The sequence below is a fragment of the Aplidium turbinatum genome, chromosome 13 (assembly GCF_918807975.1).
Source record: "Aplidium turbinatum chromosome 13, kaAplTurb1.1, whole genome shotgun sequence".
NCBI lineage: Eukaryota > Metazoa > Chordata > Ascidiacea > Aplousobranchia > Polyclinidae > Aplidium > Aplidium turbinatum.
Window position 1 is genome coordinate 9,575,076 of NC_137484.1, and position 16,248 is coordinate 9,591,323.

At 37.1% G+C, this 16,248-nt stretch overlaps 1 protein-coding gene across 1 annotated transcript; it reads left to right on the plus strand.

Annotated features, from left to right (window-relative positions):
• Positions 1-4,163: 4,163 nt before the first annotated feature.
• LOC145782443 (uncharacterized) lies at positions 4,164-15,596 on the plus strand. Its single transcript, XM_082594232.1, has 14 exons — positions 4,164-4,594; positions 5,339-6,295; positions 7,910-8,077; positions 9,338-10,367; positions 10,803-10,884; positions 11,132-11,241; positions 11,814-11,926; positions 12,470-12,542; positions 12,626-12,816; positions 13,476-13,595; positions 13,706-13,763; positions 14,149-14,256; positions 14,707-14,854; positions 15,234-15,596. Exons 1-14 carry the CDS (start codon positions 4,244-4,246, stop codon positions 15,433-15,435), a joined length of 3,711 nt encoding a protein of 1,236 aa, XP_082450358.1. The 5' UTR covers positions 4,164-4,243; the 3' UTR covers positions 15,436-15,596.
• Positions 15,597-16,248: the final 652 nt, after the last annotated feature.

Consider the following 16,248-nt stretch of genomic DNA (forward strand, 5'->3'; position numbering starts at 1 on the left):
CGTCACCATTAGTAGGAAGTTGAAGCTGCGGTAACTCAGTTGGATACCCAACGCAATCCAAGATTTTAGTCCGATTTCTAGTGACGCGTGAAGATATCATTTCATATTCTAGGTTGCCAGATAAGTACACAACAACTTGATTTTATAAACTAATGTTTTTAGAGCCTATTTGCTGAAAAAAAAGTTAATACACATGAATAAATCCAAGAAATAGCAGGCATAAAAATCCTGCATTTTTTTGAATTTTTTAGATTTTATCCAATATTACCCATAGAGCGTGGAACCTCAAAATATAAATATTTTTAATTTATTTTTTGTGCGAACTAGTTTTTGTGCAAAAACCCATCAAATAAATGATATATTGAAAGATTTTGCCCTAAGTTGTAAAAAAATGTAACACCCTACTTTGCAACCTCGAGTTTGAAAAAATAAGTCAGGTCTGTTGTCTTATCCATTGAGATTGTTGGTTAAGGGACCGACCAAAGCTGTCATAGGCCCATAAGGGAAGCTTGCGAGGTACGGTACGTTTAACCAATGTTATGTGACATTCTTGTAAGCTTCAAGTCTTTCGTTCAAATGTATCTCTTGGAAAAATGAACTTTTAAAACAAAACATTTCTCTAGTAACTTCGTGTCTTAGATTATTGTAGTTCTGAGCCAAACATTAAAAATGGTGGTAATTTGCTCTATCTGTTACACAAAATTTGTTTCTGGTGCCAAGGTGACATTTTTTGCATTCCCTAACGATGAACGTTTGCGAATTAAGTGGTGCAAGTTTGCTCATCAAGTCCGTAAATGGAATGGACCCTTTCCTAGCAGTGTTATCTGCTCAAATCACTTTCTTGAGCAGGATTTTGAAAATCATATTGAAGTTAATATGGGATTTTGCAAACGTTACATTCTGAAGAAATCTGCTGTTCCCACCATAAAATGTACTTCTGCTACCTCTGATGCTTCTGCTTCTACACTGGATAGAGATCATCGAATGCAAAAGCGGACAATACGGAAGGTTTGTAGTTACACAATAGAAGCTATAGGCTGCATGGTGCATATCCTATTTAACGTTTTTAGGCCTACTTGTTTTAAATTTTATGAACATAGAATGTGCCATCTGCTCAGAACGATTAAGAAGATATGAGTCCTGTAATACCGGTACCACTGCTATAGTCTAATTAAAACAGATCACCATCTTTCAAAACAGTAGGCTTACTGTGTTGCTTACTTACTTCGACATAACACCTTTTACCTCTAAATTGGAATTAACAACTCCAACTCCATTGTCCAGAATTTTTTTCTTTCCAAACTTTTACAGATTGTGGCTAGTGGATGGCGACGATGGAGATTATGGTGGGTTCAGAAAACAGCCTCAATGAATGTTGATTGTTGAAGCGTTATCGCATTTTGCATTGATAGCCGATTGTACTATGTCCTTGTGGTGCGTTCATAATGTCCTACTGGGCAACTCATTATTGTACAATACAAAATCTTTTCGATATCTAACTTTGGCTGTTTCATTCTACGAAACTAGCCTTCGGCGAGGAGCTTCGCAGACCACTCCTGGCACACAGGCATGAACAACTAAAACTGTACATAATTATAATAAATGCTGGCTGAAAGATGCGTCTTCATTATAGATGCCTTATAAATTTGCCCATTCACCAGCAACCAAGCCTATCTCGTCTAGTTTAGTCTCCACTAAGTTCGACTAGAACTGACGTCATATCACAAGATGGCGTTGATGAGTTTGCCACTTCCAGGTAGCATGAGAGAGAAGCGCAAGAGAGCATGGGAAAAAGGTCAGTTTCTTGGCTGTGGGCCTCAATTGTAAGGAAGTGAGTTTTTCAACCGGCACCGGATGTCTTGGCGATGGATTCTAGCCAATGTTAATTCAATCGTGCAGTTCCTCTTTAATCTCTTCATTCTTCAGTGGAGGCTAAAACAAGCAAAACACCTCACCTGTAATGAGAAAACCAATTCGTCTGCGATGAACTGCTTCAACTGCAATGCCTGATGTTTTTAAACTGTCTGATTAAATGATTGACTTTTGTTTCTTCACAGTACTGTTGCATAGCCGAGCTGCAGTGTCAGCTGCATGGGTCTGCTACTATTCGGTGAGTCCGATTCGGTGAGAGCCTTTTCGGTGAGAGCCCTATTCAGTGATTTTTTTGAAATTTTTTTTGAAAATTATCGGGTACCGTAGCCTAATTATCATTGCCGCTTTTACATCGTTTTAACATCCCTAAAAGTTGAAATAAGACCTTAACCCCTAACCCTATAACGGCAATGATAATTAGGCCACGGTACCCAATAATTTAAAAAAAAATCACCGAATAGGGCTCTCACCGAAAAAGGCTCTCACCGAATAGGGAACTCACTGAATCGGACTCACCAAAACGGGCCATTCCGCAGCTGCATAGCCGGCTGGTGAGAGCCCTGGCCCGGCATTTGAAAGGTCGCCTATTTGACACCACTCAAGAGGCTGTGTCTTTAAGACACTTAAAGGCATGCCTGTCGGAGTGTCAGTGGACATGTAGATTGGCTTCCCTGCCTTCTCATCTACTTAATTTAAATCTTCAACTACCAGGCGTAAGCTTAAATGCGACAAAAAAAACAGTAGGCCTGCTGCTTGATTAGATTTTTGTTCATAGTAGCCCATCATTCGCACAATGTGAAGAACAATTTGCCTTCACGCGATTTGCAAGTGGATGTATTAAGTGATGTCTGGATTCATTAACTGGGTTTTTACAGTGGGAAGTAAATAGGGAAATTTCATTCTAAATAATTTGGATGTAACAAACGATTGGTTGTATGAAAAGTGGATGTATTACTTTATAACGTTTTTACATAACTTTTCCAAGGTAAATGCACCAAGCTGCCAACCAACTACGTCACAAGGTTCATAGTTTACCTGTCAATCGACTCAGATATTTTTTTTATTTTGTCATAAATACAAAACCAGAAGGTTTATAGTGTATATAGTAGGCCTATACAATTCCTTTTAAAAAAAAATATTATGTCAGTATCAGTATATGTCAGTGTCAGCATATGTCAATATTTAAAAAAGTCAAGCTTGAAATTTTATTTCCCCATTAAACAATTTGACATGGTTGCAACACCTTCACCAATCACCATAGTCATAACACTTTTTTATGTGTCCTATGGAATTATCCAGAAGTTACGCAAAGTCCATGTAAGTCTAACTTGTGATTTCCATTTAATAGAAGTTGTGTATAATTCGACTGAATTTCTTGTATTTCCACTGGACTTTTTAGGAATACAATCAAGTTGTGACTTAGGCTGCTTACACTAGGCCCCAATCTTGAACATGCCATATTGACTTTTCAAGAAAGGATCATGCACTGAGGGTGCTCTGAACATGGTTGCTTTTTCAAGTTTGAACTTGAGAAAAATGGTCCGACACACATTGCAGAAAAAGAGAAAAAATATGAAGACATTTTTTATTAACTTCTATATCTTTGACTCGAGGTTTACTTCCAGCTAGTTTTGCAGTAATGGTAAAAGAGAGTAGCTTGTAAAAAACTTGAAAAAAAAATAATTTGGCACATTTCCAGATTTTTTTTGAATTGAGTTTTTTCACAATTTTTCGATAACAAGCACACATCAACAGGTGAAAACCTCAAATTAAACTGCTTTTTTCAATGATAGCCTACTGGATCAGCAAATGGTAGTCGAAGCATTATCTATTAAAGTGCCTCTGACAGGTAAATAAATTTGCTAAATTTAGCTAAGATACCGGTCCCAAAAAGATGACACTAACAAACTTCCCTGACCAGCAAATCGTAAAAAATATCAACAGCCTACTAAGTTACACGCTTGCAAACTTTCGTTCACTTTCGGACAATCTGATACTCATTCAATTGCGAAAATAAAAACGGCAACACTGCTGTGATGTCACCATGGGTGAGAAGGATACATTTTTTCTTTGTGGTGACTTGGTAAGGTATGGTACGACTACTGCAAAACGTGAATGTGTGGGGCTCTGTTGTTCTAAAGCATGTGCAAAATGAGAATTACCGAAATGAAAAAGTCAACTTATTATTACTATTAGGTTTAGATCAAATAGGTTGAGTTTATTTTTATCAAACAACATCTCAATTCAATTGAAATTGCAGTTTTTCTAAACTCCTGTAGGGCTACAATTTTGATAATTTTTTATTTGTCTTAATCTGGCTATAGCCATATGCAGTGTAACAACAATATCTCACAAACAGTACCCTTAATTTATGGTTGAGGTAATGCCTACAAATTGCTGTTTATGTGACAGTGTCAATGACAAAGACCGTGTGCTTTCTTTTCACGCTTTTCCACAAAGCAAGGTGCTGAGAAGAAAATGGTCAAAGTTTTCTTCAAGTGTTCGAAAGTGGGATGGGCCATACAAAACTAGTCGTATATGTTCTCTTCACTTCACTGAAGATGATTTTGTTAACGCTACTCAAGTAAAAATGGGCTTGAGCAAACTTTACGTTTTAAAGAAATCTGCCATACCATCTATAAAAGCACAGATGCAACCAGTTGCTGATGATGATTCCAGCTCTTCTAAACAACAACGTTTGCAAAAACATACTCTTGCACAGGTAAAGTAGGCTTTTACATCTTGGAATCAATAGACTCTGCTATGTGGGTCTGCTACTATTCGGTGAGTCCGATTCGGTGAGTTCCTAACCCCTAACCCTAATTCCTAACCCTAAAACGGCAATGATAATTAGGCTACGGTACCCAATAATTAAAAAAAAATTGAAAAAATCCCCCGTTAAGGGGCCAAACTCACCGAATTGGACTAACCGAATCGGACTCACCGAATCGGACTCACCGAAACGGGCCATTCCACTGCTATGTACGGATCCAGCAATGACATAGATACTAGAAAACATTTGTTTTATCCGTCGCTAATGATGCTCACCCAGCATGACGTAACACCACCAAAGTCGTCCTAGAGCAGTGAAATGTGGAGTTTTGTCCGTGACGCTGTGGAGCAGTCGCATGATATAGATTTTGCCTTAACCAGTCGAGCTTCTAGGTTAAGTTTAAATAGTTCGCTAAGCATAATTCGGCGCTAGGAAATGCTTAAAAAAGTTACTACACTTGCATCCAACCTGTCAGGGGTACTTTAAAGTATGGAATTTTAAGATAATCTGTGTGTTGCATGTCCATAACAGCAATTGAGTTGAGCATTACACATTTTCTCCCTTTAAGTGTGCCAATTTATAAATCTTAAAGTTAAGAAAATGATTACGCTTTTGTTTCTATCTATATTGTTTCAACTTTTTATAACTTTTGCATTGAAGGAAGTTATGTTTAGTCAAAGTTTTTTTTTATAGATAATTATGGATGAACTTGTTCCGGCTGATAAAACCATTAATGATCAAAGCTTTGCAAAGCAAAGCTGCATAGAAGACTGCAAAGGGCTATGTTCCGATGATCTAAAAGACCATGAAAATTCTTGTGAAGTTTTTAACGCCACATCTGACAGTGGTCTAATAAGTCTTAAAAAGGATGATGATAATAATGAACTTAAAGATTTAGAAGAATGTAGTTCAAGCATAGAGAATTTTACATATTCATCTGGAAGTCAGATAAAAACAACATGCTCAGAAGGAAGTGACAATGCACAAAGAACTATTTTAAAAAACAACTTATCAATTTCAAACATTGACAATTTTGAGCATTTACCTAAAGATAACAAAGGTGAAAAACATCCTGGAATGGAAAAGAAAACACATGCTCAAACTGTCATCATGAGCAAAACACTTCATCCTCGTGTAAGAGATTCACCAGAATCAGATGCCACAAAAGATTATCAATGTCAGCATGAATTTTCGAATTTAATTGCTGGAACAAGTGGCTCTTTAGTACAACTGCCAGAAAAATGTAAACATTTTTCAAAACAACATTCTTCTGATCAAATAGATGATAATGATTCTTTCGATACTGAAAACTGTGATTTAAAAAATAATGTGAAATCAGATGATGAAAACTGTATGGGCACCATTGGTACTACCAAGTTAATTGATCCTTCTTCAAATTCCACTGACAATGTGAATAGCACTTCGCAAAATTATATAACATTGAAAGATGAAAACAATGAAATTGAAAGCCCCCTTGATACTGGCAAGTTACTCAATCTTCCTTCGAATTCTTCTAATGTGAAATTGGTTGATGAAGGCATGCTTGATTCTGCCAAGGCAACTGTCCTTCCTTCCAAAACTAGCATAAATGCAAGTGTTGTTCCTGTTTCTCATCCAGTCGGTCCAACAAAAAGAAAACAATCTGGGGAGGTAAGTATATTTTATGTTTTTATGGTATTGATTAACCATTTTATTTTTTGGGAAAAAATTGTACATAATACCTACTCGATCATCTGGGCCAAGACATTATTATCACTGCTTCAAAGTATGTGGGACTGTGGGAGGCAGAGCCCTCTACTTTCCAAAGCATGCAATCAAGAAGTTGCCTTTTATTTATGGTTGGTCTATGTACAGTTGTACATAGCCATCATCAGAGATGGGCGTGATCTTGAAGATCACAAGTGACCTTGAAGATCAAGATCGTGATCTTGATCTTCAAGATCAATTTTTTTTTGGTGATCTTGATCTAAGATCACTTTTTTTTGTGTGATCTTGATCTTGAAGAACAATAAGATCAAGATCACTTTAAAATTGAAGTTTACTTACTAGATAGAGGCATTTTTTTAGAACTTGTACCGTACAAAGTAGTTAGTGGCAACTACTTACATTAAGCCACTGTTGATGTGATATGTGTCCAACAAAAGACGATTTAAAGTCTCCATTTGATCTGGTCAGTGTTGCAATTTCAAAATTGAAAAAGTTTTTGTGTTGGTCATAATAAAGAAGTCAACTTCCGCGTACTATTTTATGTTGACGTATAATAAATATGATTTAACTTTGTTCACAATTTCCATGTGTGAATTTTAAAGAAATGTTTGCTTTCTTTCACCCAGTTTTAGATGTTTCAAAAGTCTGGAATGGCGGTGTTAAAAAATTTAGAGTCTAGCCGATTTTAGTTATGTAAAGTGGTTTATTGCAGCAAATCAACCAGACCAAGACTTGTTTAGGGTCTGAGTTTGGAGCGGTTTGTCTGACCGCAAACCTCTGAACTTTTTTGATAGCAGACAACAGTATCAATGTTGTCAGATGGATAAATGGTGCAATAAACTTTAACATAATACAGTAAAAGTTAAAACTACTTAGTAACACGTATAAAAACTCCTACGAATCAGACAAAAGTTTGATAAAAAATGATGCAGTTCAAAGTTTATTTTTATTTATTTATTATAAATAAAAAGTATAAAACTAATTGCAAATTTTGCGACTTTTTCATTAGCCTACTGCTGTAATTAAACTCTGCCTTGGGTGTGACGTTGCGCTTCTACGCAAACTACGTCAACAATTGATAGGCCTAATAGCAACAGTCACTAACTTATTACAATTCTTAGGCCAGCAATCGAGTAGTTAAAAGTAAAAGTTAGCAATACCAATTATATACCTTTACCCATGTTGCTTATAGTAATTATTTTTTGCAACATCATTGATCAAAAACTTCATTTTTTTCAAGTACACAAAAAGTGATCTTGAAAGTGATCTTAATCTTCAAGATCACATAGTTTGGTGATCTTGATCTTCAAGATCACCTATTCTTGGTGATCTTGATCTTCAAGATCACCAATACTGGTGATCTTGCCCATCTCTGGCCATCATGCGCTTCTTAATGTAGAGTTTAAGAAATACAGTGTTTGCTTTTTATATTTTGTAGACTTAAATTAAGCTGAAAAGAAGCAGAAATGTCATTGTCCAATTTCAAGCATGTCAGTAAGTGTCATGTCAACACATTGGCACCGGTTTAAATCTTTGTTGATTTCAACCATTTTTCAGACGTTTCATGTCAAATCAGTTCAACCAAATGAATCCTCAACCAGTTGTAATTCTTCTAAAGCAAAAATTCGACCTATTTTTGGTAATGTGAAAGTTACTTCCATGTTGAAAGAAAATGGACCTTTTCCGATAATTTTCATTGGAACACCAAATATATCTGATATGAGGGTAAGCATTTTGGTGATAAGTTTGCAGAATTTGCTTTTTTGAAATAAAGTTTCTTTGACAGTTTGTAGTGTGTCTGATATATTATGAAATGTGAACACAGCTTCAAGCTGGCAGGCTAAAATAAATGTTGGTTCGTTTTGTATACTTCATTATTTGACTTTTTATGAATAAAAATAGTGTTGAAATACAATTGTTAACATCGGAGGAAGTCTATGACCAGGATGTTGGATGGAATACAATACAGGGTGTCTCAAAATAAATTAAACCTACAGCATTGCTAATTGATATGTTAATTGTTGAGTTTTATTGATTTTCTGACACCCTGAAGAAGACTTTTTTTCATCATTCCATCGTGAAATTTTGTGAATTCTGTATTTTTATCACAACATGCAATTATATTGTTTGGCCTACATTTTCATGTAGGAAATAACGAATAGAAGCAGCACTTTTTTACTTCAATTTTTTAGCCACTTGGACTTTGCTTGAACGTTTAATCACATTCATCCATCACAAAAGTTCTTTTATTTGAAGCACACCAGACCATCACGTAATCTGGTGTCATACTTGCTGCCATATAATGTTATTGTTTCTCAGACGGTTTGATTGATTGTTCAAGTATTCACACAAATTGAATCATTGAAGAGCGATGCAGTGCATAAATGACTGAACTGAAGCTATGCTACTCGTGTGGTGTGAATGGTGTCTACTCCTTGCTCTAAAACACCCGTTAGGGCAACAGTCGCGTTGGTTCAATACGAACCGAAAATCTAATTACTTCAGTTTAAGAAACGTAATTTAACGAAACTTTACTCAACTTGTTTTAAAATTTTGTATTTCTTGATACTGGGTTAAAAAGTTAATGATGGAATTGGGATAAAGTGATAGAAGACTATCTTCCGTCCCATTATCAGAACCTTTCATCTTTGATATCTTTCATCTTCCATCCCAAAATCTGCCTTCCATCTCATGCACTGTTTATGACGTGGTCCAAATGCCACAAACCTGAATGACGCGAGCCCGAGTGACGTGACCCGAATGACAACAGATGCGAACCGAAACAAGAAATAACCAAGTCCTGCGGCGTTTGGACCGCGTCATAATCTAGTGATGTGACATAGATATTTTATCTCAAAAATATCGTCTAACGATGACTTTATGAACAGTTGCGTTGTTTAATGACGGTACTGATCTACTGGTACCTAACTTTATCATAAGTTTATTTGGTACCTCGTATTAATTTGTGAAACAAATCTCTTTTAGGCGTACGTAAAAGAAACTAACTCTGAAGCATCGAAAACGATTTCTAAAACTTCTCAATGCAATTCAAGTCCTGGCAACTTTGATTCGGACAACTCTAAAATTCTCAACGGAGAGGAACTCATGTCTGATGCTATGACGAAAGGAGACTGTGAAGATAGCGACAAGGCGAAAGATCATCATTCTGATACCAAAAAGGACAACACCCAACCATACATTGCACCAAGTTCCGAAAACCAAGGTGTTATTGTCGCTAGTAATAATCTTAAGAAACAGCAACAACGCTCTGATTTAGATTCATCATATGCCAAGACCGTGAGCAGAGATAGCGAATATGATTTAAAGAAAGCAATGGACGGTTTCTTTAAAGGACAAGAAGACGAAAATGATTCAGCTCAGAAATGCATCAAAGCTAAACCTTCAAATGTCCGTTTTGCCTCTTTGGATGACATTGCTCTGAATGCTCGTCCCACTATGGTGATACCCAACAGCAATATTATACCACATCCACTGATCAATAACATGGGCGGTAGATATGCCGCACCTTACAACATATTTTCTGATCTGCCTTATAAGCCATGGGTTAGTAACAATATAAATGGACCAAAACCTGTGCTTCCATGGGGTAATAACAATATAAACGCACCAAAGCCTATACGATTTTTAAACCACGTTCACCAGTTCAACAAACCCCCTCCCAACGTCACTTCAGATTCTTTCACAAAGCGTGTGTATGTGGTCCCTTTCACTTCAAAGCCGCAAAACTTCAGCCGTTTCAATGGAAAACATACAGTTATAAAAACAAAACCTACGCCGCATTTTGTTCCGAAAAGTAATACAATAATTTCCACCGTCAAAGTGTCAAATCCTAGTTCCGGAAATGTTTTTTCCATGTCCTCTGTGAAGCCTTCAAATGAGCCACTTCCGAAGAAAGCTATCATAGGAACCACAAAGAGCGCTGCATATGCAAAACTGATCTCATCCACAATAACTCCGATAATCTCACATCAGTCTCTGGCAAATTCTTTCCAAAGTAAGTACTCTTTTCAACAAGCGTTGAAAATATATATCGGCAGTCAACAAACGAATAAAAGCGGACAATTTTTGTTAGTGGCTTGATGGCGCCACCTGGTGTCACTTACCACTCGTGTCCACGTTATTTTTGAGTATTATCAAAATGATCGTTGTACGAAAAAATCTTAACATTGAATGCTTTATTTGAAAAGTTTTGCGCTGCACCCAAAATAAACAACTATATTATAATAGTTTCGTTGCTGTTTGAAATTTCTATGTCATCATTATCATCCATTTTGCTTCAAAGAAGCCTGTTCTACATTCTAAAACATCAGTGTAGATCAGTTGTCTGTACTAGCGACTCCTCCCTCTATCTGTATTGTTAGCATCTTAAATTTTCAAGTTTCATTATTTTCTATGTCACTTTTTCAAATCAATTTTTATTTCATTAAAGAGGCTGTGAAGCGCAAAGTAGAATCAGCAAACCATCAAGATTCTTCCCAAAACGAAGCAAAGAAAATGCATTTGGATCTCAAGTAAGTCCTTTCGATTTATGATAAGTTTGTCATTATTTGATTTAAGTCACCTAAAGAGATTGTTTGGTATTTAAATCAAAACAAAAGCACTGGACGTTTCTACAGCACAATCATCTTGCTTTTTCCCCAGCTAGCAAATTATCGGCTCTTTTTGCATTTAATTTATCGTCTGCAGACGGTAACCAATCTAAAAAAGGTCTGGTTTTCTGGCTGGGTTGAGCCTAACCTGACGTACTTTTTGTTGCAGTTCTCAAAGCAGTAAAGCTCCAATTCACATCAGGGAAACTAGTCCCAGTAAATGTTATCTTGATCAGTCGAATACAGACTGTAGTATTCCAACTAACCCTAAGAAACCAGGTTGGTGAAGTTCTATTCTCGAAATGTGATGTCATTTAATCAAAAAATGAAGATGTAAGATACTGAATGTATGATACCATAAGACCCAAAATGTAGATACTGAACTCATGTTTAGCAAACGTCTCGAAAACTGAACTGTAAGATGAGGACAGTCCAGGTGCTAAACATAAGTTTATTGTCTACATTTTGGCGGAATGGCCCGATTCGGTGAGTCCGATTCGGTGAGTCCGATTCGGTGAGTCCGATCCCTTAACGGGGGATTTTTTCAATTTTTCTTTTTAATTATTGGGTACCGTGGCCTAATTATCATTGCCGTTTTAGGGTTAGGGGTTAGGAGTTAGGGTTAGGGGTTAGAAGTTAGGAACTCACCGAATCAGACTCACCGAATCGGACTCACCGAATCGGACTCACCGAATAGTAGCAGACCCACATTTTGGGCTCTTTATTTTGTTGGGCCATTTGTTCATTATTGATTTTTTTAAACACATTTTTAGTTTTTCTCACTGTGCAACTAAAAAGCATTGCTCATTTTTCAAGTTTTGTTTAATTTTATTTGCCTAAAACCTTGTCAGGTGTGCTTGTCAAGTTCGAGGATGGCGTACGACTATGGATCGACAGGCTGCGAGATTTAATGTACCTTGATGACGAGCCTGTTAATGCATGGAAATTAACTCCAGGAACGGAGGTTTGTTAAGTGATTTTTACTGGGTTTATAATTTATATATCATTATAGTTTCCTGTTATATTTTTCTTGTAAAGAAAACTTTAAACTGATTTAGTCAAGAATACTACTTTGTATTAAATGTCGATGTTCCCAGCCAACGCTTGCCAACACGGTTATTGTATGTCGCTAACTTTTCAAAAAAAAAAAAATGCATTTAATAAATGAACATTTTAAATTGAATTTGCTAAAGAATTTGGTCAAGAACTGGGTGTTTGGAAGTTCTGATTTGCAGCCAAGAATTGTTAGTTACACGTTTATTGCATTTCACCAGTGATTACTTTGAGGCCCCCACAGGCCCACAACCGACTTTGAGGTGAAGACTCTTTCAACTGAAGAAATTGCATTCTAACAGTTTCATATTTGAAAAAAGGTTCCGTTCTTAAGATTTTACTGTTCGTTTGAAAATTCTGACTTACGTTGCCACTCATGCAATGATACGCTGGTCGAATATTTGCGCCCAAACGCTGCTGTAACTCACTTCTGAGTCCATGCGTCTTTTTTTAGGTCGCCGCCAAGTACACCGACGGATTGTTTTACGACGCCATCGTACAGAGCACTTGCGACGGCAGGACATTCGGTAATTTCTCAATGTTTAGACGTGATTAAAAATTGTTTTCATTGAAGACTGTACAACATTCATATTCGACTATTTTTGTACAGAGCATTTGAAAGAGAAGAAAGTCGATAAGCCGGTGCGGAAAGATGAAGCTACAACCGTTCCACCCAACTGTTCTTTCAACTTAAAAGTTCCCAGGATCACCTCGAAAAGCACCGAAACACTTTCTAGTGAATCTCCTCCCAAGCGGAAGCAAGTTGGCCGACCTTCGTTTTTGAAAAATAAAAATAAATCGGTGAGTGCTTTCCCTTCAATAGGTTGGCCTCTATCGCCACCTTGCAAGGGTTTAATTTGTATTTTTTCAAGGTTTGTATTTAGTAAAGTAAAACGTGAATTTACATTATGCATGATCGATGCTTCAAAATAATTCTGTACTGTACTTCAACCCACCATGGCAAAACATAACTTACCTTCTTCGTTGTAATTATTTGGCCATTCGGGTTATGTTCTATCATATCTTATAGGGATCACGTTTTATTAGATCTGTTGTTGTTTTTGTTTACTGTACCTATGTTGTTTTGACATTGCCTGAGGAGATGTAATCAGAATTCGTTTAATTCGTCAGTTCGCTTGATTCGTCTTTTTAATTCGTCTTTTAAATCCTTTTTGGTCCTGGCAGAAGTCGTTATAGTTTTGACCTGTTTGTATAGATCGTCAGTTCGCCTAATTCGTCACTTTTTTCTAATTCCCTTATGGTGATGGATTAGGCGAATTGTAGCCTACTGTTATAATGTTTTTCATTACTCATTATTATGTATGCTTGTTCTTTTGCTGTAAAACTATGACATATAGAAAAATTGTCAGTGTTTATGTTCGTGGTTTAAGCTTGAAAGAGATGTGTTTTAGTGCTGTGGTATGCACGATATTAATCTTTGCATTTTTCTCACACAACAGCAGGCAACACCTGAAATCATAGGTAAAATCAACTCCACCAAATCTCCTCAAGTCCGTATCGAGAAGTTGGAACTTCACAAAATTCCAGAAACTACTAGTTCCCGCCGGCTAAGGAAAGATGTAAGTGAAGAATGTGGATTTTCTGGCCGGCAAGCATACCGCGTGCAGCTAAACTCTTCGTTTATGAAGACATTTCATTTTGAGTGAACTCACCATCGTTTATTTTGTAGAAACAACCTCCAGCAAACTCTCCTGCGCCCTCTGACGACCTTCCCGACAGCGGCAATCGTAAGTTTACTTTTCACCGTTAGAGGACAGTTCTTCAATTTTTTAGTACATCTGTAAAACAAAGAAAGATTGATCCAACTCATATGTTCCCGATTGTCAGTATTTTAAACACAGAAAAGCGCTAAAAAAATTCACAGAAATCTTTCACAGCTTTATACAGCAATAGTATTGTACTTTGTAAAAAGACAAGCTTTCAGCGGCTAGAAGTGAAATAATTGATAACAAAAACGTTGATCATAAAAGCAAAACCTCTTTGTCATTTTTAAAGGACCGTTGGACATTTCATTTAAATGACAGTTCCATTAATTGATATAACAAGTAAAATTGACTGCAATAACATGTTGAATGTGAACAATCAATGCTAACAAAGGCTCTATTTTCTCAGCCATGCTTAGAATAAAGTGTCCTCACTGTTTCCTCGTCTTCAAGAACGTGTCCTTGTTTCGAATGCATCAGAAAACAGTGTGCGGGAGCAATGGCGTTCCTGTGACAGGTAACCCGAGTTTCTTTTGCTGAAGGAAATCGATTGAAGTTTATTTAGTGGGTTGTGTGGTGATAGAGATGCGTACCTTTTTGTTGTATCTCATTGAACAAAGATTGTTGTTTGTACGTTTTTTAGAAAATTTTAACACTTTGTACATCTCACGGTTGATAACCATTGTTTCGATAGTTTCTTTATCGTATTTTTACTCCTTTTTTTGTTTGAGATTCTGTGGGAACAATGCAAACCAAACAATGACATCTGGTTATAAGATAGCCTATCGTAAATATTTATCAAATCAGAGTAATAATATCATGTTTGAGTAATACCAGCTTTGATGTTTGCAACAAAAGTTTCAAGTTCGTCTGTCTCCTTCATTATTGGATAGAGTCATGAAACCTCGTGGAAGTTTCAAGTTCCATTATCCAGTCACTTGCAAACCAATGAAACATTTTCACACAGGATTTCATTTTGAACCTGACGTCACAGTGAAGGTGGACGAAAAGGGAGTTCCCCCGTTTGTGACATCTCAGCCGAAGCCAAACAATGGCGAAAAGGATCAGATGAAACTGATCCCTCGAGCGCCTGACGGACGAAGATGTTTTCGCAGGTGGGCAGAGACGATGTTGAGTCTTCCACATTTTACTTTTTGCCGTCAACTTGTATGACGGTTCTGGCACTATTTTTCCTCATGGGCCGATTCTGGCAACAACCTTTTAAGAAAATCATTACTTGCTTGTTGTAGGCTCCAATTGAGGAATTTTTATAGGCGGCCTTTTCTCTGTTTTGAAGTTTGTTTGGCTTTTACTCACAGCCGCAGTTCTCATAGGCTTTTAATCGAGGTAGTGCTGTGCAGGGAAATACTGCAATTACCACCTACAAATAAGACGACCAGACCAAAACAGACTGTCAAGCCAGCTATGAAGATGGTGTGTTGGCAAGCATTCCTGTTACAATAATCCTACTTCTCATGTCTTGTCATTTTTCAGAGGAACTCACATTTTACATCGTTGGCAAACCGACAAAGGTAGCAGATGGTTTAACGGGAAAATCCTTCGGTTGCTGGAGTCCAACAAAGGGTCTCGGTGCGAGTTTGAAGTCGAGTACACGGACGATGATCACGATTCAGGGCCTTACGCTGTTTGCTTGTACGAGGACTATCCCCACGACATCCGTATTGTGACGAGATAGCAATCCCTGTCATTTCGTAGCGGGCTGTCCATTTTGGTCGTTTTTGAAACCAACCAAACGCTTTATATTTCTACTTTTGTGTTGCCGTTTGTTTCAAGATTCTTTTGTATTGTTTCGTGCTGTTTAACAACGACGATTTATCACGACGCGTTTCGAGTCCATACATACTGCCTTGCATCTCTTTTCCGAAACAACAACAACTCACAAGCAACACTCGTCAGTGACGTTTGGGAATCACCCTAGGCAGCAAAATCCTCTATTTTTACATTGATTCAACGTTCTGCAGACGTTAAACCAATGTAAAAATGACGGATTTTGCTGTCTGGGACTGTGATAGACGAAAGTACCCATGCACAAAATCTACTCACCGTCTACTGACGAGTGATTCAAGCGTATTATCTAGGGTGCAAAATATCCGGGAATTTTCAGAGCCGAAACTTTCCATGAAAATTTTCGGAAACTTTCAAAACGATCTTAATTTGATATTGAAACAGGAAAATAATGGCCTTATACTGTTCAGAATAAAAGTACTATGTATAACTAAAATACTTAACGTACAAACACATGGTTTAGTTTAATATCTCCAAAAATGAGTCATTACCAATCTGTTTTTTTTACAAAGAAAAACAATACTGTCAGTTACAAAGTCGTTGTTCTAGTTGCTGCCGGTTAGCATCTCCTGTTCGGCTTCTTCAGATGATGTAATAATGACTGTTCTGGCAGCGTCATCGACTTCACAGTCATCTTCAATTTGAGTTGACTTGTCTTTACAGGGCTCAAACAATGCCAAGTTTGACCTGATTGATAGGCTAC